General features: G+C 51.7%; 1 protein-coding gene and 1 pseudogene across 6 annotated transcripts; one reads left to right on the top strand and one right to left on the bottom strand.

The window, feature by feature from the left end:
- Positions 1-860: 860 nt before the first annotated feature.
- On the bottom strand, positions 861-11,128 carry LOC124964782 (signal recognition particle 54 kDa protein-like; annotated as a pseudogene).
- On the top strand, positions 11,032-22,128 carry Prrt1b (proline rich transmembrane protein 1B). 6 transcript variants are annotated; one of them, XR_007105025.1, is made up of 6 exons: positions 11,032-11,136; positions 17,759-18,228; positions 18,740-18,883; positions 19,069-19,195; positions 19,825-19,941; positions 20,033-20,104. XR_007105025.1 is itself a non-coding variant. In XM_047525398.1 (5 exons), the coding sequence occupies exons 1-5, from the start codon at positions 11,127-11,129 to the stop codon at positions 20,180-20,182; spliced, it is 852 nt and encodes a 283-aa protein (XP_047381354.1). In that variant the 5' UTR covers positions 11,032-11,126; the 3' UTR covers positions 20,183-22,128. The 6 variants fall into 6 exon arrangements, 4 of the variants coding, with proteins under 4 accessions (XP_047381354.1, XP_047381353.1, XP_047381355.1 ...); XR_007105026.1 differs by lacking the exon at positions 19,825-19,941 and having other exon boundaries at positions 20,033-20,059; XM_047525398.1 differs by lacking the exon at positions 19,825-19,941 and having other exon boundaries at positions 19,100-19,177; positions 20,033-22,128.
- Positions 22,129-24,569: the final 2,441 nt, after the last annotated feature.

Raw genomic sequence — 24,569 nt, 5'->3', positions numbered from 1 at the left:
TCGGCCTCCCGAGCGCCGCGGGCGGACGTGGTCAGGGCGTCGCCCGGCGCTGGGCGTGCGGCGAGCGCCGAGAAGGCGGAGCTGGCTGGCGGCCCCCTCCCCGCCGCTTCCCGCTCGGCCCCGCGGAGAGGCGAGGCACGAGTCGGGCGCAGGTCCCCGAGGGGCGGGCTCCGCCTGCCCAGCGCCCGAGGCACCCGAGCCGCGGGCCACTTGGCGCTGCGCACCTTGGAGGCAGGTGGGCTGGACGCAGTCACTGCGTGTCGCCTTGGAGAGTTAGAGACCTCCGGATGGCCAGCGGGCGCGGACTCTGACCTCGGAGGGCCGGTGGATGACCACGTGGGGCGCGCCTGGAGGGCGGCCGGCCCAGCGCACGCCGAGAAAGCCGGCTCCACCGCAGGGCCCGAGCCGGGTCCGCGTGCCCCGGGATCCAGGCTGGACCTCTGTGCCCATTGCCCACGGCGAGGTTCCCCGCCCGAAGCCCGCGCGGGCTCGGCGCCGCCTCCCAGCACCTCTTGCTCCGTGTGTGAGGTTCTGGGCGCGTCTGATGGGAACGGGCCTCACAGGCTGAGTATCCTGACCGTATTTTATTTCCTGTGTTTTGGTTTTTTTCTTAACACTACTTTTGCTGCAAGATCATGTACCTTACTTGGACTGTTTACAGACGTAATGCTTAGTGATTAAATTGGCAATTAAAAATCTTTTAAGAAGTAAAATTTTACGTTGTGATTTAAGTGTTAACGATGGTGAAAACTAACAGAAGAAATTTTAAAACAAATATGATTTTCACACACACTAACTCCTGGTGCTCCCTCACATCATAAGAAGGGAGGGAAGAAGAAAGGGAAATGAAAAAGGAGAAAACAACAAAAAGAGGGCAAGAAAAATCTTTTTCTTCTTGTTTGCAAAAAGGAGGGAAGCTCTGAAGTCTCAGCAAACAGTCACCAACCAAGCCAGGTAAGGCTCAGCTTCTGCTTTGAAAATGTTCGAATCCCATCCTGCCTTTCCGGTTGCCACAGCACCCTGGGGAAACCGCCTCATGGATGCAGAACTCTAGGATCCATCATCTGTGCCCTTGTCGGTTCACCTTTGCTGCCTGTGATGAGCTCACATTCTTAGACTTGTCCCCACCTCTGAGAAGTCCCTCGATGCCTCCCATCTACTTTTACCATCTGTGCAAACTTGATGGATTGTGTCAAAGGCTCTGGAGCGTCTCTCTCCTCCTGCTGCTCTTCTGATTCCTCCCGGTTGCTCACGAAACGCCTTGGCACTGTCGGGTTCTGGATCAAGCATACTGTCCCTTACTGTCGTTAATGTCTTTAGCCTTGCCATTGACTCCTGTCCGTTTCCTTTGCTCATCAAATCTGTTTCAAACCCGGGATCGTTCCTGAGGTCTGCCTGAAGGGGCCCGTTTTCATGACACGTCTCGCAGTGTCGACTTCTCTAGAGGTGCTTGGCAGTCATCCAGCTTCAACTTGCTGACGTCACTGTCACCTGCACCCAGAAGTTTGCTGTTGAAAGGTTCCAATCCATCTCCGTGATCCCCTGTAGCAATAAAAAGCCCTGGACTTTTTGTGGCGACACCTGCCCTGAGTGCACCGCCTCCTTTTGCATGACCATCCAGTTTTGTCACTGTTACTGAGGCCACTTTTTCATTAAAAGCCTTAGCCTGGCAAATGGATGAAACTGGAGAATATCATGCTAAGTGAGATAAGCCAATCTCAGAAAAGCAAAGGACGAATGATCTCGCTGATAATCGGATGATGACACATAATGGGGAGTGGGAGGGGGGCAAGAATGGAGGAAGGAAGGACTGTATAGAGGGAAAAGAGCGGTGGGAGGGGTGGGGGAAGGAAAAAATAACAATGAATCAAACATCATTACCCTATGTGAATGTATGACTATGCAAATGGTATGCTGTTGCTCCTTTGCTCCATGTACGAACAGAAACAACATGTGTCCCATTTGTTTACAAAAAAAAAAAAAAAAAAAAGCCTCAGCCTGGGCTTCAGGAGCCGGACCAGTGGAGGTGTCCATCACCTGAACAGCGCCACCAGGTTGTATGGTGTCAGCAACTTGAGGCCTTTCCAGCTTGTGGTGGCCACATGCATCAACAATCCTAATTCAGATTTTTCTTTTTTTGGCTTCTCCAGAGGCAATGGAGCCAGTTCTGTGTAGCTTCCCTAGAGAGGAACTCTTGCCTGGGTGGCCTCAGGTTTTATTGGGCAGAAGCCCCTCGGAGTGGGGCATTTCTGCACTTCCTGGCGACCCAGCAAGCATGATTGCACTCCATTTTCCTTTGGTGGGTGTCCTGCTTTAACTCCGGGGTCCATAAGCTCCCCCCGTTCTTTAAAGCCGCATGCTGACTCATCTTTCTTTTGCTAAGACCAGCCGCTGTCTTGAGAGCAATAGCAGATGCAGCAAGTTCTCTGGTTACTTCTGCAGTGTGACATTAGCATCCCCTTCCAGTAAGGCTGCACGTGCTCCTTTTGGCACAACATTTAACACCTCCTCGTTGGTAAGGGTGGCGCAGCTCGTCAAGTGCACTGCTGGTGTTATTCTTCCAAGGTCCGCTACCGCCGACCTGAGGGCTCTAAGAAGTGCTTGTAAGGTTCTCTGCTGAGTGTGGAGTACTGGAGAGAACATGGCTTTGGCGTCTGACAGACTTGGTTTCAAATCCCAGCCCGGTTACATACTGGCTGTGTTACTCTGGGCAAGTTACTTAAGCTCTCTGAGCCTCACTTGCCTCACCTGCCATCCAGTGAGGAGATGGCATCACTTCATGTATTCCGGCCTTTCTGGAAGAGAATGCACTTCTGTTTCCAGGCACGGGCTCGCCTCCCTGAAGAACTGTGTTTCTTTGATTTGGTTGGCTTTTGGCTTTAGTTTTCTGGCTGTGAAAACTGCAGCAGCGAAGTTCGTGGCAGAGTCGGCCCTCAGCACAAACGAGGGGAGAAAGGCAGACCTCCAGGGCTCTTTCCTGAGCTCTCAGTGTCTGGCACTGGGGCCTGCACCCCAGCCAGGGACTCCCAGGTCAGGCAACGCCCCAGAGACAGCAAAGGCCTGAGTGGGGGCCGTCATGTGCAAGCCCGCCAATCCAAGCACGGGGCCCCAACTGCCTCTTCAGCGGCTCTCACGCCCCCAGTCGGTATTTCTCCTGCCCTAAATCACCCCAGAGGCAGGTGCCAGGCAGCCAGAGACACCTGGAGCCCAGAGACCTCCCAACCACTCGAACTGGGCGATCCTAACGTGTTGCCCTGCCTGCCTGCCTTCCCCCGGAAGCCTCAGTGAAGACTCTGGCCCAGCCTCTCCCTGTGTTCCTGCCCTGTCTCTTGACCAAGCCTGGGGCGCCTCGGCTCCCCATGGCACCGTGGGTCGCTTCTCTCGGGAAACGGAATCAGGCTTTCACTGGCTTCGGCCTCCCCGTGGGGCTGCTCAGTCACAGAGCAGTCACACTGACCCAAGAAGAGAACACGGACCAAGCGTGGAAGATCTCACGTGCCAGGCTTACCAAGAAATGGACTCGCAAGAAGAAACTAATGAGGGCATCGGTTCCGGGGGAAACTTAGGAGGGTGTCCGGGCACTGGTGACGGAGGGGCTTGAGTGACAAGGCAGTGATGCCTTTAAGAGGAGTGGAAATGTGAGGGCAGATGCCATCTGTATGAAATTTAGCCAAAAGGACGGGATGGGGTGAGATCTGAACATACATGTGCACACACGTACACGCTTAACTTAGCTTTGTGGTTTAACTAAGGCAGTCTCTTAACACTGTTTTAGACCCATTTTCTTTTTGTATTGTTGAGATAATATAGGTATTCTGGCCTGTCACAGAAGAATGTGTGTGTGTGTATATATATATATAGATGTCAGTCAATGTGTGAATGAGTGTCCTTTAGAAATTAAAGAACAAGCAAAATGTTTGTATCATTATATATTACATATTATATATATATATACAACACACACACACATACGTATAAACTTTCAGTTTTGGAAGTTGCAGATGGGAACCATCATTGGTGAGACCGTGAATGTAGGACGTGTGCTCTCTCACGAAACCTAGCTAAGGGAGTAACTGGCTTCTCTTTATTCCCTTTCTCTCGATTCCTCTGCCCGCTCATGTTGAGCGGCCTGAGCTGGTCTTCAAACGCTGCTTGGCACGGTCCCGCGGTTTCAGCGACCCCGTGTTCTCTTTCAGCCTGCGTCTGTCATTGCTTTTGTCGGTTTGTGCAGCACGGGGGGTGGACCCCAGGCCTCGTGCATGCTGGGCAGGCGCTCTGAGCCGCATCCCCAGCCCTGCTCTCGTCCACTCTGAAAGAAAGCCAGGTGCAGTGGGGCCTGCCCGTAACCCCAGCTGCCCAGGAGGCTGAAGCAGGAGGAGTCTGAGTTCAAGGCCAGCCTGAGCAACATAGTGAGAACCTGTCTCAAAACAAAACAAAACAAAACGTGTAGATGAACACTAAGGTAATTGTCCAAAGTGCGGACAGGGCTGGGGAAAGTAGCTTGCCTATCGTGTGTCAGGGCCTGGCTTTGATCCCCAGCACCCCAAAAACAACAAAAAGCAAAAAGAGTCAGATAAGAAAGCCGTGGGCTGGAAGGCACAGCCCAGTGGGAGAGCATGTCTCAGCACGTGAGGCCCCGGGCTCCATCTTCAGTACAAGAGAAACGCCTGCCCTGAATGGCGTCGCAGCCCCCACAAGCCCTGGGACGTGGGCACCAAGGCTGCCACCTTCCTGGACGCCGAGAGGTGGATGGCCTGGCCTGCCCAAGGCTTGGGGCTGCAAAGGGACTTAGGGAGCGACTTATAGCAGCAACACCTATAGACATCTGGCCAACGGCAGGTGAACAGGGAAATAAATCATGGTGTATCTGTATAATAAGATTGTTGGATAATCAGTCAAGAAATTATTACTTCCAAATGAAGGGACTTTGGATGGTGTAGAGGAAGATGGGGCGGGCGGGATGGGGTGGGGGAAGGAAAGACAGTGGACTGAGACAGACACACTTACCCTACATGTACGATTACATGAATGGCGTGAATCTACATTGTGTACCCCTTAGAAATGAAAAGTTGTACCCCAGTTGTGTACAGTGAATCAAAATGCAGTCTGTAAAAATAAAGAAATTAAATAAACACAGAAATAAAAATAAATTAAAAAATTAAAAAGACATTATTACTTCCAATGATCTTAGAAATGTTGACGCTGTGCCAAATTATGGACTGGAGAAGCCGGCCCTGCCATTTGGAGTTAGGATTGGGCTTTGGAGTCATACCTGAGGTGTAAGCACAGAAACCCCCTCTTTATCTGCAGTTTTGCACTGCATGGTTTTAGTTACCTGTGGTCAACTGCAGTTCAAAAATGTTAAATGTCCCCAATGACATACCGTACAGAAATAGAGCAAGCAATCATGAAATTCATCTGGAAGAATAAGAAACCCAGAATAGCTAAAGCAATCCTTAGCAGGAAGAATGAAGCAGGGGGTATTGCAATACCAGAACTTCAACTATATTACAAAGCAATAGTAACAAAAACAGTACGGTATTGGCACCAAAATAGACAGGTAGATCAATGGTACAGAATAGAGGACACGGACACAAACCCAAATAAATACAATTTTCTCATACTAGACAAAGGTGCCAAAAATATGCAATGGAGAAAAGATAGCCTCTTCAACAAATGGTGCTGGGAAAACTGGAAATTCATATGCAACAGAATGAAACTAAACCCCTACCTCTCACCCTGCACAAAAATCAACTCACAATGGAACAAGGACCTTGAAATCAGACCAGAGACCTTGCATCTTATAGAAGAAAAAGTAGGTCCAAATCTTCACCTTGTTGGCTTAGGATCAGACTTCCTTAACAGGACTCCCATAGCACAAGAAATAAAAGCAAGAATCAATAACTGGAATAGATTCAAACTAAATAGCTTTCTCTCAACAAAGGAAACTCTCAGCAATGCGAAGAGAGAGCCTACAGAGTGGGAGAAAATCTTTGCCACTCATACTTCACATAGAGCACTAATTTCCAGAATATATAAAGAACTCAAAAACTCTACACCAAGAATACAAATAACCCAATCAACAAATGGGCTAAGGATATGAACAGACACTTCACGGAAGAAGATCTACAAGCGATCAACAAACATATGAAAAAATGTTCACCATCTTTAGTAATAAGAGAAATGCAAATCAAAACTACACTAAGATTCCATCTCACCCCAATTAGAATGGCGATTATCAAGAACACAAGCAACAATAGGTGTTGGAGAGGATGTGGGGAACAAGGTACACTCATACATTGCTGGTGGGGATGCAAATTAGTGAGCCACTCTGGAAAGCAGTGTGGAGATTCCTTAGAACACTTGGAATGGACCCACCATTTGACCCAGCTGTCCCACTCCTATACCCAAAGGACTTAAAATCAGCATACTACAGAGATACAGCCACATCAATGTTCATAGCTGCTCAATTCACAATAGCCAGACTGTGGAACCAACCTAGATGCCCTTCAGTTGATGAATGGATAAAGAAACTGTGGTATATATATATACAATGGAATATTACTCAGCTATAAAGAATAATAAAATGATGGCATTTGCAGGCAAATGGATGAAATTGGAGAATATCATGCTAAGTGAGATAAGCCAATCTCAAAAATCCAGGAGCTGAAGAAATGGCTCCTTTTGGAGAGCGCTCACCTTTCATGCCTAAGGACCCCGGTTCAAATCCCCTGCCGGGAAAATGAGAGGAAAAAAACCCAAAAAAACAAAAAAACAAAAAACTACGAAAAATCCAAAAGGCGAATGATCTCACTGATAAGTGGATGATGACACATAATGGGGAGTGGGAGGGGGGCAAGAATGGAGGAAGGAGGGACTGTATAGAGGGAAAAGAGGGGTGGGAGGGGTGGGGGGGAAGGAAAAAATAACAATGAAACATCATTACCCTATGTAAATGTATGAATATGCAAATGGTATGCTGTTACTCCATGTACAAACAGAAACAACATGTATTCCATTGTTTACAATAAAAATAAATTTAAAAAAAAATCTAAAATAGGGGCTGTGACTGTAGCTCAGTGAACATGCTACACTTACCTAGCATGTATGAGGCACTGGGTTTGATCCTCGGCAATACATAAAATAAAATAAAATAAAATAAAAGTATTGTGTCCATTTACAACTAAAAAAAAATGTTAAATGTCAAGTTCCAGAAATAAACAATTCCAAGTTTTAAATTTCAAAAGAAAGAGAAGGAAAGAACAGCTCCTGCTAAAGACCAACCTCAGACAAAAATTAAAAAGGCCAAAGTGGGGAAGTCTGCCCCCTTGTGGAAGAGTCGGCAGGTGCAGCGAGTGGCTGGAGCCACAGGAGAGGAGATGGTACAATGGGAAAGGATCCAAACAACTGTGGCGGCTGCATGCTGGGCAGGGTGGCCTAAACCCTAGCTACTTGGAGGTCCAAGAGAGCACTGTCAGGTCTTTCACTGCCCTTCCCAGAAGAGGCCCCTGGGCCTTCTGTAAAGGTCTGCACTTCTAGAAGCTGAGCCACTACCCAGCAGCGATGCCACGTGGAGGGCCAAGCCCCAGCTGCCGCCTGGTCCCCCTGCACCTTCCGTGAACCATGCCAGTGGACTCCGGGCATGCCCTTACTGGGGGCTTCAGTGGAGGGTGTCATGCTAAGCCTTCAAGGCCTGGCATCACGACCAGAAGCCTCGGGGAACCCAGCCCATCTACCAGCTGTTTGTCCTTTGCTGCCCAGAACCAGGTTGACCAGCAAAATCTGAAACAATGCAGATTTGCACATGGATCTGACCAACCAAGGAGTTCAAATGGAAGAAATGGAAAATGAACTGTCATGGTCAAGTCCATTCAACACAAAAACATAACCAACAGTGAAAGTATAAATGTAAAGCCAGCAGTTAAACGTCTTTGCTATATTAATAGCTTCCTTACTTGAGAATCAGAGTAGAAGGTGTCCTGACTGTCTAGGATTTCATCCAGATGGTGTGGGGCTTGGGACAGGGCAGGTGTGTGTGGCCTCCTTGAACCACCTGCTGTGGCATTGTTCCAAATTAATCAGAGAAAGAGGGAGCTCCCTAGAGTGAGAGTCCATGGTTCTTTTTGTAAAACCTTTTTTAGTCGTAGATGGACACGATACCTTTATTTATTTATTTTTACGTGGTGCTGAAAATCAAACCAAGTGCTTCACATGTGCTAAGCAAGCACTGTACCACTGAGCCGCAACCCCAGTCCGACTGCATCACAGAAGTCATCTGTTGTCATTTCCGCCATATTCAAAAGGAACTTGCCACTGCAATTGGAAATTCCCCTTAGAATTTTGAAGGCATTCATCTGTTGTTCTTTGATTTTCAAAATTCCTATTGAGAAGTCCAGTATCATTCTGATTCTTGATCCAGTGTATGAAACTTACTTTTTTCCATGGAAATTTATAGAAATTTTCTTTGTTCCTTATATTCTGTAATTTCATAATCATGTCCTTTGGAGTGGCCAATTTCCTGTGTTGGCCCTCGGTGAGCTCTTTCTATCTGAAGATTCAGTTCTGGAAAATTTTCTTGGATTCTCTATTTGATGTTTTCTTCCCCTTTGTGATTCCCTTATTCTTTTTTTTTTTTTTTTTTTTTTTTTGATTTCCTTATTCTTTGTGGAACTTAATATTATTCAGAGATTCAGTTATCCTGGACTGTCTCTGCAATTTTTTCCCCTTTTACATTTTTCTTCTGGAAGACTTCCTCTATCTCTACTCCCAGTTTTCTACTGAGTTTTGTTTTGTGTTTCATTTCTGCTGTGAAAATTTTTAATTCTCAAGAACTTTTTGTTTTATGAACGTTTCTTTTTTATAGCATCCAATTCTTGTTTCATGAGCACCTTCTCTAAACTTTCTGGAGCTTTTTTCCTTTGCAGTACTGGGAGCACTTACTACTGAGTTACATTCCCCCCCACATCTTGCTTAGTTGCCCAGGTTAGCCTTGAACTTGTGATCCTCTTACCTCATCCTACCAAGTAGCCAGGGCATGTGCCACCCCACTTGGCTTTTTCTGGTAAAGAGGTTTTCTTTTTTTTTTTTTTTAATATTCATCTCCCTCACTCTTCTTTATTCCTCTGAGCTACTCGTCGCCCCATTTGTTTGTGTCTCCTCCAGGTGAGCTGCTTTCTTCAGATCTTTGGTAAGTGAGCATTGATATTTGAGTGAGGGACTAGAAAAATGATGGGGGTTCTGGGAGCAGGTGTGAGGCTTATTTGGCTGGGGATTTTCACTGAGGAGACACTGATATTTTTACATCTTGCTCTTCTCCCGCAGGGGGATCATATTCATGGGAGAGAACTCTTCCAGTCTGCCAGGAATGTGTAAGCCTGTCTGCAGGATTTCTGTGAGCCACCGGAACACAGCAATTATTCAGAACTTAGACCATCAGAAGACACTTTTCAGGGAGGTGAATTTTGCCACTGGCATTGTTTAGAGTTACTGTCACCTAGTTAGGAGCAGAGCAACCTTCAGCCACTCTTGTTTTTAAGTTCTCTTCCACCGTTGCCTACTTGTTGCCTGCCCCTGGAGTGGACCGCGCCCACCTTGGTGCCCTTGCTGTGTTGCTCAGTCACATCGCCGCCTTCTTCATGCTAAGCTCCCTCTGATTAGCTTTTGCCTCTTCTGTTGCCTTTAAAGCCAGCTCCCTACAGTAAATACCTTTGTGTTAAACACTCACGTGGGTTGGACCCTGACTCACCCAGTGCCGAATCTTGCAGTGCTGGGTCTGCTGTCCCCCTGTGGGTTTGGCCATTGGGATTGCGAACTCGTCTCTGCGAGTGCTCTTCCGGTGGGAAGTCTCAGCTTCAGTGGGGCTGTGTCCTGCCTGAGTGGTTTTAGGTTTGCTTTGAGTAAGTCCCACAGCTCGTCCCTGGATCCCCACCTCAGGGCCTTTTTTTGTTTTGTGATGCTGGTGATGGAACTCAGGACCCTGAGTGTGCTGAGCAAGGACTCTGTCACTGAGCCGTACCCCTGGGCCTGCCTTTTATCTTTAATGACGTTCTCCATCTAGAGGTTTCTAGGTTGTGTCGGGGTGAGGGTGGGCTGAGTGTGAACCATACCCAGTGCACAGGTGCACAGATCTCCAGGGCCCAGCTTCCCTGTCTCCTCTTTAAGCCACGGGCAGATTTTGTTTGCTGTTCACCTTTCGTGGTCTAATCACTCTGCCCCCCGCCCCCCGAAGTCTTCATCTCCCAGCCACTCCTGGAGGTAGATCTCAAGCCCTAGACCGCTGAGACCCGTGATACTGGCAGTGGCCTCCGGGCCTATCATTCTTGGTTCCTGGGGATTTTCCTCACTACCTAGAAGTCCAGGTGCGAATGCAGAAATTGGTACTGGTTAGGCTGCGATTGTGGCTCAGCGGTAGAGCACTTGCCTAGCGTGTGTGAGGCACTGGGTTCAATTCCCAGCACCGCATATAAATGAATGAATAAAATAAAGTCCATCAACATCTAAAAAGATATTTTTTAAAAATTGGCGCTGGTGTTGTGTATCTGCGATTCCCAGTGGTTGGACTGGGATGCTTCAGGTTCTCCGCCTGGCGCATTTCCTGGGGGAAGTCTCTTTCGCACTGTCTCAAATCTCCGGTTTCACAGGAAAATCTGCCTTTCTAACTTCTCCTGGCTGGGTGGGTCGGGGCAGGTGGGGAGGCCTGGCCACTGCGTCACCTCTCCTGTGGGTCCCGCACATACAGCCTGTGCTTACCAGTCCGCCCAGGCCTCCCCGCGTCCTCCTTGGGGCCATCACCCGTGCCGCTGGCCTCCCCGGTTGGCTCTGCCTGCTCCGTCCCTGCACCCGAGGCCCCTCCACTCCGCCAAGCGCGGCGCCCTCCACCCAGACGTCCCGCCCTGCGGGGTCCCAGCGGCGCTCGCGGGCGAAGAAGCGGGCTGGGGCGGGAGCGCCAGGGGGCGAGGGAGCCAAGTGTTGACACGGCCGGCCGTGGGCAAACAAAGGCGGTCAATTATTAACCGGCCGCGCTGCCGGCACCAGGAAACCCGAGCCGGCGCCGCAAGCCGAGCCCGGCCCGACGCGAGGCGCAGGCGGGGAGCAGCGCATCCCGCGCACCGGCCGCCGCTCGCGCCATGGACGCAGGTGAGGCCACGGCGGGCGCGGCTCCTGGGTCCCGGGTCGCGCGCGGTGGGTGCGGGAGGGCGCAGGAGGGGGCGACCCGGCCCGGGACTCCGCCGCCAACGCGGAGCTGCCGTGGCAAGTTCGGGAACTCCGGCCCCGCGCCCCGCGCCCCGCGCCCTCCGCGGGCGCGCCTGCGGGACGGCTGTGGCCCCCCAGCCCCGGCGCGCTCCCCACCCTCTCCAGCGTCCCCGGCGGCCTCCTGCATCTGGGGCTGTTCACCCCTCCGGCCAGGCTGAAGTCCCTAGAGCGAGGGAAGGGGACCTCAGCAAGGGGGCAGACAGAGCTGGGAGGGAGATGGAGGTGCGAAGAACCCCACGGACTGACTCAGACGGGCGCGTTGGGGACGGAGACCCAGGGCGGTGGGAGGCGGGGAGGGGAGGTCGAGGGGAAGGTGGGCAGATGAAGGTGGCGCCAGGAAGGCCTCTCAGTGCACTCCGACGGCCCGCTTCGGCCAGCACTGAAGGGGCAGAGCCGGGAACAGGATCCTGTCATGCCCTCAGGAGTCCCCGGCTGGCGGCGATTGAGAGTGGCGATGGGACGGTGCAGAGTCCGTACGGCCTCCACCGCCTCCTCCAGCCCGGCTGATCTGGGGCAGCTGGGGTGGGCGCACCCAGATCCCATCTGCAACCCGATCCAGGGGATGCTCGCGGGGTGGGGGTGGCCGCGAAGCCTGGCTATCCAGATCCTCGACCTCCGGGATCCCTCCACAACCCTGACTTTTTGTCCCCATTCCGCAGCCAGGCTGCAGGCCCGGCCTCCCTTCCTGGCTGGAATGTCCGGCCAGGCTCAGGTGTCGAGAACCCGAGAACCCCAGTCCTCCCGGCTGCCCTGCCAGCAGACTTATTTACTTTGCGTCCCTATCTCGGTGCCATCAGGCCAGGTATTTGCCCTGGCGGGATCCAAGGAAACTGTGGTTTCTGTTATGATAACTGGGGCAGGGTCTCGACATTCCCGGGAATCTGACTGCCCGAGGCTCTCGCTGGGAGTCTGAACTGCCCCGCTGTAAAACGGGCATCATAAAAACTAAAGCGCAGGTGAGCACAGTCCGAACCATTGCAGCAGCTCTCAGGAAGAGCCTGGTCTTCCTGTTCACTGTTATTTGCTCGCTTTGGTGCGGGGATGGAACCCAGGGCCTCGCACTGGTCAGGCAAACACTCTACCCCTGAGCCCAGCCCCAGCCCCACTGATATTATTTAAAATTACTGCTAATGTTACTGTTCCTTTACAGATGGGGACATGGGGGCAGACAGCATTTCAGTCCTGTGCCCACACCTGCTTGTCAGGGCTGGCTCACCTGGTCGGGTGGTCTGGGGATGACCAGGGGATCCTCTGAGGTATCTTATCCTTCCAGGTGATCCTCTGGGGTACCTTATCCTCCCTGGCATGTCTAGCAGGTTGGCTCTGGTTCTTTGGCATGGTGCAGGATTTCCAGCAACACAAGATGGCCAGCCCCAACATGCAGGTGTTTTGTTTTTGGTTTTTGTAGTTCTGAGGATGGAATCCAGGACTTCACACACACTAGGAAAGTGCCCTAACGTTAAGCCACATACCCAACTTTTTTATTATTTATTTTGAGACAGGGTCTCACTAAATTGCTGAGGCTGGCCTCGAACTAGTCATTCTCCTGCAAGTAGCTAGGACTACAGGCTTAGAGGTCTGTGTCTCTGCGCTGGTCTCGACTGGTTTCACTACTTGACATAATGATTTTCAGATACACCCATGTTGTGTGTGTCAAGAGTTCATTCCAAGCCAGGCACAGTGGCACATGTCTGTAATCCCAGCGGCTCAGGAGGCTGAGGCAAGAGGATCATAAGTTCAAAGTCAGCCTCAGCAATGGTGAGGCTCTAAGCAACTCAGTGAGACCCTGTTTCTAAATAAAATACAAAAAAAGGGCTGGGAATGTGGCTCAGTGGTTGAGTGCTCCTGAATTCAATCCCTGGTACCCCCATCCCCCCAAAAAGAGTTCACTCCATTTTATTGCTAAGAAGTTGTATGGGTTATGTATTGTTGCATAACACGTCACCGCTGAATTTGAAACTTAAAACCACAGTGTTTACTGGAGAGTTTCTGCAGATGAGGATCTGGCTATGGCTGAGCTGGGTGCCTGAGTTCCTCACAAGGTACTGGTGCTCAACTCAGCAGGGGCTGAAAGCTTTGCTGCCAAACTCATTCACCTGAGTGTTGGCCAGTTCCGGCTCCTCCTGAGCTGTTGGAGCGAGGGCCTCCGAGGGCTTCTGCTAAATGGGCCTCTCGGTGGGACTTCTCATAGCATGGAGCCTGGTTTCCTCTTGGAGTTACCAGACACAGAAAGAGATGGAACACCAAGCGAGAGCAGAGAGCACAGTAGGAGAAGCCACAGCCTCCTCTGAGCAGTGAAACCCTATGTCTTCAGCTGTGTTCTCCTCATGAGCAAGCCACGTGTCCCACTCCCATTCCTGGGCAGGGTCACCCTAGAGCACCAACTCCACAGGGCAGGAATCACTGGGGCCATCTCTGTTGTATGGAGAGAGCAAAACAGGCTTATCCATTCATTTTTATGGATATGTGTGTTTCCAGTTTGGGGACATGATCAATAGAGGTGATATAAACATTTGTGAAGAAATCTTTTTGTGGTCATATGTTTTTCTTGGATAACTATCTTGAGTGGAAAGGCTGGATCATGTGAGAGATGTATGTTTCAATTTTTAAGAAACTGTCAAGCTGTTTTCCAAGCAGTTGTGTGGGAGCTCCAGTTACCTTACACCTTTGCCAGCATATGGAGGTGCAAACCTATATTCCCAGCTACTTTGGAGGCTGAGACAGGAGGATCACTTGAGCCCAGGAGTTCAGAGCCAGCCTGGACAACAGAGACCCCATGTAATTTCTCTGTTCTAATGGGTGTGTAGTGATCTCTCCTTGTAGTATTTCCCTGATGACTTAAGACACTGAACATCTTTTTATATGTTTATTGGTCATTCTTTGGTTTATCTTCTTTGGTGAAGGGGTTACATGTATTTCGCCCACTTTCTTATTGAGATTTTTGACTTATTGAGTTGTAAGACTTCTTTGTACATTATTTTTGGTTTTTATTTCTTTTTTCTTGCCTTATTGCTATGGTCAAGACCACCAAAACAAGTTGAATAGAAGTGATGAAAATGGTGATCCTTACCGTGTTTCTGATCTTGGGGAGGATGAAGGAATTCATTCTTGTACCTTAAAAGATGAGATTAGGGGCTGGGGAGATAGCTCAGTCGGTAAAGTGCTTGCCTTGTAAGCACAAGGCCCTGGGTTCGATCCCCAGCACCCAAAAAAAATAAAATAAAATAAAGATGAGATTAGCTGTAGGTTTTTTCATGGATACCCCTTATCGGCGTGAGGATGTTCTTATTATTCTTAGTTGCTAAAAATTCATGTGAGATTTACTACTAATGGGTATTGGATTTTGTCAAATGCTTTTTCCTCATCCATCAAAATGATGGTATGTTTTTTCCTCTTTATTCTTCTAATATAGTTGATTATATCGACTGATATTTAAATGTTAAATCTATTTTGCACAATCTTGTTTGTGATTTTTGGGGGGGGAGTTAGTGGTGGGGATCAAACCCAGGGCCTCACACATGCCAGTCAAACCCCTTACTGCTGAGCCACATCCTCAGTCCATGTATTCCTTTTTAGGTATTATTAAATTTGACTTGTAATTATTTGGGGAGGGGTGTACTAGGGATTGAACTCAGGGGCACTCAACTACTGAGCCACATCCCCAGGCCTATTTTGTATTTTACTTAGAGACAGGGTCTTGCTAAGTTGCTCAGGGTCTTACTAAGTTGCTGAGGCTGGCCTTGAACTCGTGATCCTCCTGCCTCAGCCACTGCATCCCTTCTCCTTCTCCTTCTTCTTTTTTGGTGGGGTGCTGGGGATTGAACCCAGGCCTTCTGCATGTAGAGCAAGCACTCTACCAGCTGAGCTAGATTCCCCAGTCCCTTAGTTTTCTTTCATCTGATAATTGCCTTTGTTTTACATGTAGTAATCAGAATTCTAAAGATGATTCCCAAGATTCCCATCCCCTGGTTATTTAATCAAACACTAATCTAGGTACTTCTACAAAGGGTTTTTACAGATGTCATGGGAGGCTCAAGTCAGTTGACCTTAAAATACAGAAATTTTTCTGGGTGGTCCTGACCCACTGAAGTGAGTCTTTTCAAAGCAGAGATTGGGGCTGGGGATGTAGCTCAGTGGTGGAGCACTTGCCTAGTGTGCACAAGGCCCTGGGTTTGATCTCCAGCACTGCAGAGAAGGGAAGAAAAAAAAAAAAAAAAAAAAAGCAGAGAAATATTTCCAATTAGTAGCAGAAGAGGAAGACAGAATTTCAAAGTATGAAAAGGATTTATGTGCCCTTCCTGGCTTTGAAGAGATGGAGGGAGTCATGTGAGAAGAATGTGAATATCCTCTGGTTACAGAGTGGGTCCCAGATGATAGCCAGGAGGGACACAGGAGCCTCAAGCACACAGAGCTGGATTGTTGCTCACAAATCAAGTGAACTTGGATGGCTTCTTCCCTAGAGCTCCCAATAAGAGCCCGGTCTACCTTATATCATAATCTTGGGCTTTGGAGACCGCAGATCGAGGGGCCTGACAGACAGAACCGTGGGCTAGTAAGTGGGCATGGTGATATACTATACAACCGAAAGCTCACACACACCTCTTCCCGAAGGCTATTTTCTTTGGATACAAAGTTCTGTGTCGATGGCCCTTTTTGCCAGCACAGGTTGGCCAGCTGTTCTGGCCTCCGGGGATACGTGTGCACGGGCATCTCGTTCTTCCTCTGTTGATCATGTGCATTTTTCTCTGCCTCTTTGCAAGGCTGTATTATTACCTTTCATTCTGATAAGTTTAATGATGACGGAGCTAAGCATAATTTCCCCATGGAGTCCCTGTTTTGGATTTCCTGAATCTGTATATTTATCTGTCACCAAATTTGGGGATTTTGCAGCCATTATTTCTTCAAGAATATTTTCCCTATTTCCCTAAAATGTCTTCTGGAACTTCGTTACTGTGCACATTAGCTCTGGTGTATTACCGCACAGGTCCCTAAATCTTTGTTAATTATTTTTTCAGGTATTTTTTTTTCTGTTCTTCTGATTGGTCTGTCTTCTAGTTCATTGACTTTTTGTTTGTTTCTTCTAGGCTCCTATAGAGTCCAATCAATGCTTTTTTAATTTCAGAAATAATGAATTTTAGTTAAAATTAACACACAAACAAAACCCAAAAAATGAAACAACAAAACACCTCTCTATTTCTGCTGAGAACTTATCCCAGATGGATTTCTGTTTGCCTCATGGACCAGGTCATGGTGTCCAACCTCCGGTTGTCTGAGTTGGCATCTGTTAACGGTCTTCACCTTGAGGATCGGTCGTTTTTTCCTAGTTCTATTTTTGTATGGAAATGATCTTGGATCTGCCCTGGATGTGGTGAATATTATGCTCTGTGGGTTCTCTGTCCTTTTATAATGTTCTGGAGATGCTGCTTTGCTCGGTTGCTGCATCCACCTGGTTGGTTCCGCTCCACCCTCTTTCGCCCCTGTGAGGAGCACGCCCAGTCTGAATCCCTTTTCAAAGTCATTGTTATGTGAACCTGGGTTTGTCCCCTGCACATGCAGCTCAGGGGTGAGTCCCAGGATGGGGAGATGCCTTCTGGAGTGATGACCATCCCGGTTTGCCCAGAACCAGGAGCTCCCAGGTAAACCTGAGAAAGTCCTGAGCAACCAGGTTGGTTGCCCAGCTCCACACAGAAGTAGGTGGTGCCCTTTTCTGTGTGGAAAAGATGGCTCTTTCCATCTGCAAGGGCCCTTCCTCTCTCCTCTGGCTGGAATGACGGTCATCTGTTGAAGTTTCAGTCACCCCTTCTGCCACGTGTCCCATCCTGTGATTCTGGGCTGGAGCTCGGACCTTGGAAGGAGAGAGGAAGAAAAAAGGAAACCCAGCCCCTGGAGCTGCTTCTCAGCATTGACTGCACAATCTTCCCATGTGTTCACTCTCCAGTGAGCTGGGGTGGCGACTTTGTGGCTTTGTATTTCGTGTGGAGTCTTTAGTTGTGGCCAGCAGGAGAGATAGGAGGCCTTTTGAAAACTGTGGCAACAGCTGCACACCATAGAATTCACCACCTTCCCCACTTCTAAATCTGCGAGAGGTAGCCTCAAGCACCTTCACCATGTGGTGCGGCCATCCCCATCCGTCTCCAGAAGGTTTTCATCATCTGGACGCTCTACTACCAAGGTCCCATCCCTCCCGTCATCTAGAGACACGGGTTAAAAGTCCTGATTGTAAGCTGTGTGCCACTGACCGTGCGCCACGTGGCCAAGCCCAGGTTCCACAGGTGGTGCGCAGAGGGGACGTGGGTGTCCGGGGAGCAGAGGCCCTGGCTGACCCTGGCAGCTGGGACACGGCCCAGGGGCTCCTTGCCCGTGGGGTCGAGACCCGGCCAGGGAGCACTGAGCACTTGGCACCTCCACGGCTTCGTCCCGGAGGGCCTGCGTTTGGGGGCGTGAGGGGGCAGAGTCCCACGTGGCTCGGCGGCCTCCTGCGGCTCACAGCCTCATTTCTTTCCAGGTCGCGACGCGAAAGGGGGCGACAGCGCCGCAGCCCCGGAGGACCCGCGGGGTCCCGCGCCCCCCGCAGCTCCGGAGGAGCCCCGGAGCCCCGCGCCCCCCGAGCGCCCCGCGCTCCCGCAGCTCCCGCGCCGCCCGCAGCTGCTGGCCGAGGACGGCGGGCCGGGCGAGGGCGCGGCGGCGGCGGCGGCGGGGAGCCGGCCGGGCCCCGGGGACGCCCAGGTGGCGCCCGCCGCCCCCGCGCAGGCCGAGCGCCCGGCCGGCCCGGGACCCAGGGCGGTGGGCGGCGCGGCGCGCATCGGCTTCGAGGCCGAGCCCCCGCCCTACGCGCCGCCCGAGCCCAAGGCCGCGCCGCCGCTCTGCCCGCCCTTCCCGCAGGTGCCCGTGCTGCTCCAGCCCGCGCCCGCCGCGCTCTACCCGCCGCCCGGCCCGCTCTTCGCGCCGCCCGCCGCCGCCTTCCCCTTCCCCGCGGTGAGCCGCCGCGCCTTCCGTGCGCAGCCACCCGCCGCCCCGTGACCCGGCCAGGCTGGGGCCCGCGCCAGGCCCGCCGGAGCTTCCCGAGGGGGGCCGATGGGCTGGGCTCTGAGGGGTGAATAGGAGCCTGGAGAAGGGACGTGGAGGCCGAGCCTGGTGGCTTCTGGGGGGCATGGGCTGGCCCGGCCCGGCGGGAGGGACGGGAAGAAAGCAGGCTCCGCAGCAGGCCCAGGGGTCTGGGCTGCAGGAGGTGGCCCCTCAGATTTCCTTACAAAAGGAGGCCGGAGAGCTGGAGGCCGGAGAGCTGGGGTGGAGTGCGGTGGTGGCCACACCCTGGATCCCGCGGTGTGTGAAGGGTGGGACTGAAAGGACTCCCTGGGCTGAGTGACCAGGGGGTGCCGGAAGGAGAGGGCAGAGGGCAGCCTCAGCGCCCTCTGAGGCTGGGAGAGGCTGGGGACCTGTCTGGAGGTTCGTGGCCTCCCTTACCTCTGTGGCTCTGCTTCCACAGTACCACAGCCCGCTGGCCGGTGTGCCAGCCCTCTCCTCTGTGGAGCACCGGCCCCTGCCCAAGGACTACATGATGGAGTCCGTGCTGGTGACCCTCTTCTGCTGCCTTCTCACTGGGCTGATCGCCATTGTGTATTCCCACGAGGTAGGTGGGGGTGGGCACAGCCCCTCCCAGCAACAGGGTCTCTGGTGTGTCTCAGGAGGGGTGGGGGTTGGGAAGTCCCTGCCCTGTTGTCTTCTTGTGTGGGTCCCTCCTCCCCTCTGCTGCCTGGGTCCCCCACCACTCAAGATCTACTCTGGAAGATTCTACTAAAACAATTCACAAGCCAGGCCTGGCGGCAGACGCCTGTCATCCCAACAGCTTGGGAGGCTGAGGGAAGAAGATCGCAAGTTTGAGGCCCGTTTCAGCACGTGGCAAGACCCTATCTCAAGACAAAAAGTAAAAATCACATTGAAGGTGTGAATGACTGATAAGGCCCAAGGTGCTGCCCGCCCCAGTAGTGGACTTCCATCCACCTCCAGCTTCCCTTCCGTCTAGCTGCTCAGTTTATCCACCTCCCCATCCTTCCATCCACCCACCATCCTGCTAACGTCCATCCATCCTTCCGTTTACCAGTGACTCCCATCCATTCATCCACCATCAGTCCATCCACACACCCTCTGTTCTTCTGTCCCCTGACCTGCTGGCCACCGTGTCTCTAGCCCTCATTCCCCCAGCCATCCTCCTCCTCCCTCTGTCCTCTGCCCTGTTCATCATCTCCCCTGTCCACCCTCCATCTCACTGGCTTCCCTCCTTCCTGCGGACAGTGTTGACCGTATGCTCTGCAGAGGCAGACACCAACGCCACCGCATTCCAACAGAGACAGGCCCCTGGGGGCCCGTGCTCCAGGCTGACCTGGTCACAGGCCTGGCCTTGCTCTGCTGGTCTGGTCCCCAGTCATCAGCAAGGCAGGACTGAAGGGAGAGGGCAGCTCAGCACAGTCCAGGGACCCTGGAGCACCTGCCTGCGGTGACTCCTGGCCCTGCGCCTGGCTGTGTGGGCCTGGCGGTCACCCCACCACTCGGGGCCTTTCCTCGTCTGCACAGTGGTGCGTGAGGATCCCACCCCCGGGTCACTGTGAGGTTGCGGGCGATGAGGCTGATGAGGCTGAAGGCTGTCCCGGGTGGCAGTGACGAGGCTGTCTCTGCCCCACCTGTCCCCCTGTGAGCTGTGGGCCTGGTGGGTCCCGACCTCCTGGGTGTGCGTTCGAGGGTGGGGCTGGGCTTGCTCACCCTCGCGGCCCGTGTCTTGCAGACCCGCGCAGCCCTGGGCAGGGGCGACCTGGCGCAGGCCGAGGAGGCCTCACGGAAGGCCCGCTGGCTCGTCCTCTTCAGCCTGCTCTTCGGGGTCTTCGTGTCCACCAGCTGGGTCATCTATGTCGTGGTGGCCCTCTACCTGCCCTGAGGCCACGGCTCCTGCAGGGATGCCAGGAGTCCCAGGGAGAAGCGGCCTGGCGGCACCGCTGCTGTGGCGCTGCTCCCGCCTGTGGTCTTTGCAGCCCTGAGAGGCTGGCTGGGCCTCAGCCCTCACCAATGCCCGCTGAGGCCCAGGTGGTGTCCTACCCTGAGGTGGCCTCAGAGCCCAGACCCACCCTGGAGCGGGGGCTGCCCGAGCCTGTTTCCCTGGCGTCCCCTGGCACTCTTGCCTCACCTCTGTCCCTGGGAGACCGTCAGAGGGACCAGCGCTGTCTTCAGAGCCATCTAGAAGGACGCTGCCACCTCCAGCCACCCCCATCTCCATCCCAGCTGGGTGATGGAGCTGCCAGTGTGGACTCTCCCTGGGGAGAGTGGAGAAGAGCCCCCCGTGGCTGGTTGTTCCCACACCCCTGCACCATGCCAGGAGACAGGGGCCGTCATGCTGAGCCCATGCCCAGAAATCAAAGCTACTAGGCTCAGTCAACAAAAAGGACGCCCTGTGCAGAGCGTCATGTTGCCCTGGCTCCCTCCCAGGGCAGGCAGTGACCTCTGTCCACAGCTGGGCTTGGGCTCCCTGCCCTGCCCCTCTCTGGGACCCTGTTGGCACACAGATGGCTCCAGCGAGGGCCTGAGCAGCTCCAGGGAGCTAGGGCACTGCGCTCCACCTCCCTGCGGGTCTCAGCGTCCGCCTCACCCATCTGAGCTTTCTGCTCCTCTCTTCACCTTTATTGCCCAACGACTGGGGCTTGACTGGGTCCCCACATGGGGAGCACTACCATGATTGGGATCCTTCTCAGACCACCCTGCCACCCCTGGGCAGGCAGCCTGTAGACCTGCACACAGGTGCTCTTGTGTCTGGTGCCAGGATCCAAATCCAAGGAGGTGTGTCCTGGCTGAACCCTAAGAGACGCAGATGGAATCAGGTGCTTTCTGAGCAGCCACCAGGAGCTGAGGCAGAAGGGCCCAGCCCAGTCCAGCCTGTCCCCCCCTCCACGCTGGAGAGGAGGAACGAGGAAGTAAGCAATGAGCAGTTTGGAGATTATGGGGTGGCCTCATGTCCTGGGACACAGGGCTGGTGCAGAAGTAGGAAGTTGAGCCCCCAAATGCATGATGGCCACAAAAAGGAGGAGGAAGGAGGAAACCTTGTTTTTTAGATGGATGCGGAAAAAGTACTTTATAGATCCGGCAGCCACAGCTGTCCTCAGGACGCTCCAGCCGGAATGGGAAAATCATCCTGACCACTGCTCGGTGAATTCGAAAGTGCTTTGAACCCCTTGGGGTCTCATTAAAGTGCAGATTCTGGTTCAGTAGGCAGAGCCTGGAATTCTGCCTTTCTGCTGGCACCCTGGCCGGGGCGGGAACTCAAGTGGGAGATGGGAAACTGGCACCAGGAGGAAAGTCAGGGCTGCGGTGCGGCGCCCTCTAGTGACTCTGCCAGGCAACCACACTCCAGCTAATGGAAAAGTGAACCATGCATGAAAACTAAAGAAAGGATTCCCTACTAGAGCATCCAGGAGTCCACGGAAGAACAGCTGGTACTGGAGCTCAGCGAAGTGGCAGGATACAAAGTAAGGTGCTAAAGACAATAGTAACAACCAGTTAGAAGTGGACATTTAGGCTGCCTGTAATCCTAGGGGCTCCGGAGGCTGAGGCAGGAGGATTGCAAATTCAAGGTCAGCCTCAGCAATTTAGCCAGGCCCTAAGCAATTTAGGGAGAGAGACTCTGTCTCAAAATAAAAAATCAAAAGGGCTCAGTGATTGAGCACCCCTGGGTTCAATTCCTGGTACCAATAAATAAATTAATAAAATAAAGGTCCACTCATGATAGTGATAATTTAGGATAAATTTAACAAAAAAGATCTGGGATCTGATTATTAAAATTGCCAAAAGATTAAAAAAAAAAGGCTAGGATAAGAAGCTGTAACATCATAAAAATGTTTATTAAATAGAGTTAATGCAATTCTGATCAGAAAACTATGCTTTAAACAACGTGACAGACTGGGCTGGGGGATGGGGGATGACTCAGTGGGAGAGGGCTGTTGTGCCTGTGCAAAGGTCCCGGGGTAGATCCCCAGCACCACAAAAAAGAGCAACTCAAACAGACTCATTAAAAATACAAAAATCAACATGGAAGAAAAACATGCAATATTTGCTCATTATTTTTTAAAAGTTCAAGAGGGTTTTTTCCACCAGATATTAAAACTTCCATAAAGCTACAGTAATCAAACAGAAAAGACATTGCCACAGAGATAAATCAGTGGAGAATCTAGAAAACATTCCAAGTAGATGTGGAACCTGATTGAAATGGCATTTAAATTCTAATAGGCAGAGTTGGCTGTTTGGTTGGAAGAAATAATGGCTGTCCTCATATCGTGTGCAGACAATCCAAGCTGGATGTAGGGGCTAAGTGTCGAGAAGTCCAAGAGCAGTAGGAGAGGATGGGCTTCTCGCTGACCAGAGGGGAGGGCCACTGTGCCCGAGTCTAAGACTAGCCTGGGCAGCAAGCAGGGCAAGGCCATCTCAAAAGAGCGAGCGTAGGAAACTCTAAGATCTGGAAAACCATAAAGGGAAAGACGAAGATGGGAGGCCTGTGTGTCAGGAAGTACAGGTGCACGGCAGGGAGCTGATCAGTGCGCGGTAGATGGGAAAAACAGAGACTGAATACCCCCGGAGTCCGAGGGACCGCGGACCCTCACACCTGTTACCGATGGGCATGGGCGCGTGCTGCCATGAACTTGATGGAAAAGAGACTCGTGGTGTCTGTTAATAACAAACATTTAAAATTAGAATGTGAGTGGAATTTAAAATCTTTCCACTGTGTGTGTGTGTGTGTGTGTGTGTGTGTGTGTGTGTGTGGTGCTCGGCACAGAACCCAGGGCCTCGTCTGTGCCAGGCAAGTGCTCTAGTGCTCTACCTCCGAGCTACATCCCCAGCCCTTTCTTAAAATTTGAGACAGGTTCCCAAAAAGTTGCTAGGCTAACCTCAAACTTGCTGTCCTCCTGCCTCAGGAAAAGTTTCATACTTTTAATGGATTATTACTATTGGTTGTGTGTGTGTGTGTGTGTGTGTGTGTGTGAAACATGCCAATACACATTCGTCTAAGTGCAGGAATGGGATCTGAGGATCCAATTCCAAACTGCTGACCCTGGCTGCTTTTATGGCGGGACCACCTAGGAGGGCTTGTGCAATATACTGCTGAGTTTTAGAATAGGGCACATTCATTTGTGCATTGTGTGATTTAAAAACAGCAGGAAAAAAAATGTGCCCGGCTTTCGACCCAGGAATTGCAGTTTGGGATTCCCAGTAGTGGAGAAGGGTCTGCTCACCTGAGCTTGCAGTCCTTTGTGGGGGACACATTTTTATCAGTAGCATAGCTACCAACCACCCAAAAATGTCACGAAGAAGAGGTGGCTAGGGAAAATCTGAAAGGTTGAAAGTAACTCTGGTTGAGTTAGGGTGCCTCCTGATTCCAGACCTGGAAACGTTGGTCCTAGAATCCCCCTCAAGGGACCCAGAGGGGGTTGGGCCCATAGTGGTTAAAAAACAAAAAGGCTTTTCCGAGCTTAGGTCGTGGACATATTAACATCTGGACCCCACGAGATGTTGCTGAGCTGTATTCTAGTGGTCCTGTCCATCTGCGTCCCGAGCAGAGGATGGGTCCCACTGGCTCCACGTGCTCCCCTCCCGCTGGGCTCTGCAGTCGCCTACCTTTGACTCTCCCAGAGGGTCCTGGCATCTCAGTGGGTTTACTTTGCATTGCTCTGATGACTAAATCAGCGGAGCCTCTGTGTTTATCTGTCATTCGGACACCTTCTTCTGTGAAGTGCCTGTTCTCCTCTCCCTGCCAGCGTTGGGAGTTCTCTGTGTTCGGGACACAGGACTGCAAGTACCCTTTCTCACGTGGTAGCTTCCCTTTTCACTTTTTATTTATTTTTTTATTGGTACCTGGGATTGAACCCAGGGGCACCCAACCACTGAGCCACCCCTTTTTATTTTTTATTTAGAGACAGGGTCTCACTGAGTTGCTTAGAACCTTGTTAAGATGCTGAGGCTGGCTTCGAACTTGCAATCCTCCTGCCTCAGCCTTTTCAGTAGCTGGGACTACAGACATGTGCCTCCGTGTCTGGCTTGGCTATTTGCACTCATTTGGATCTATAATGAGGTAGGTTTCTTCTCTCCCTCCCTCCCTCCCTTCCTTCCAATTTAACCCAGGGTCTTATGCATAATAGTCAAGCGCTCTATCACTGAGTTATACCCCTAGGCCTCTATGATACATTTTAGATTTGTCAGTTCTCTCTCTCTCTCTCTCTCTTTCTCACACGCACACACACACAAACACACACACACAGAGTTGGGATTTTGGCTGTAATTGCTTT

The sequence above is a fragment of the Sciurus carolinensis genome, chromosome 14 (assembly GCF_902686445.1).
Source record: "Sciurus carolinensis chromosome 14, mSciCar1.2, whole genome shotgun sequence".
NCBI classification, from domain to species: domain Eukaryota; kingdom Metazoa; phylum Chordata; class Mammalia; order Rodentia; family Sciuridae; genus Sciurus; species Sciurus carolinensis.
This window is presented reverse-complemented; position numbering and strand designations above follow the sequence as displayed.

Bases quoted from the DNA above. Each gene is read 5' to 3' on its own strand.
- Prrt1b (XM_047525397.1), top strand. The intron at 18,229-18,739 runs GTGAGCCGCCGC...CTGCTTCCACAG, and splicing joins CCGCCTTCCCCTTCCCCGCG to TACCACAGCCCGCTGGCCGG. The intron at 19,196-20,032 runs GTGTGAATGACT...CGTGTCTTGCAG, and splicing joins AAGTAAAAATCACATTGAAG to ACCCGCGCAGCCCTGGGCAG.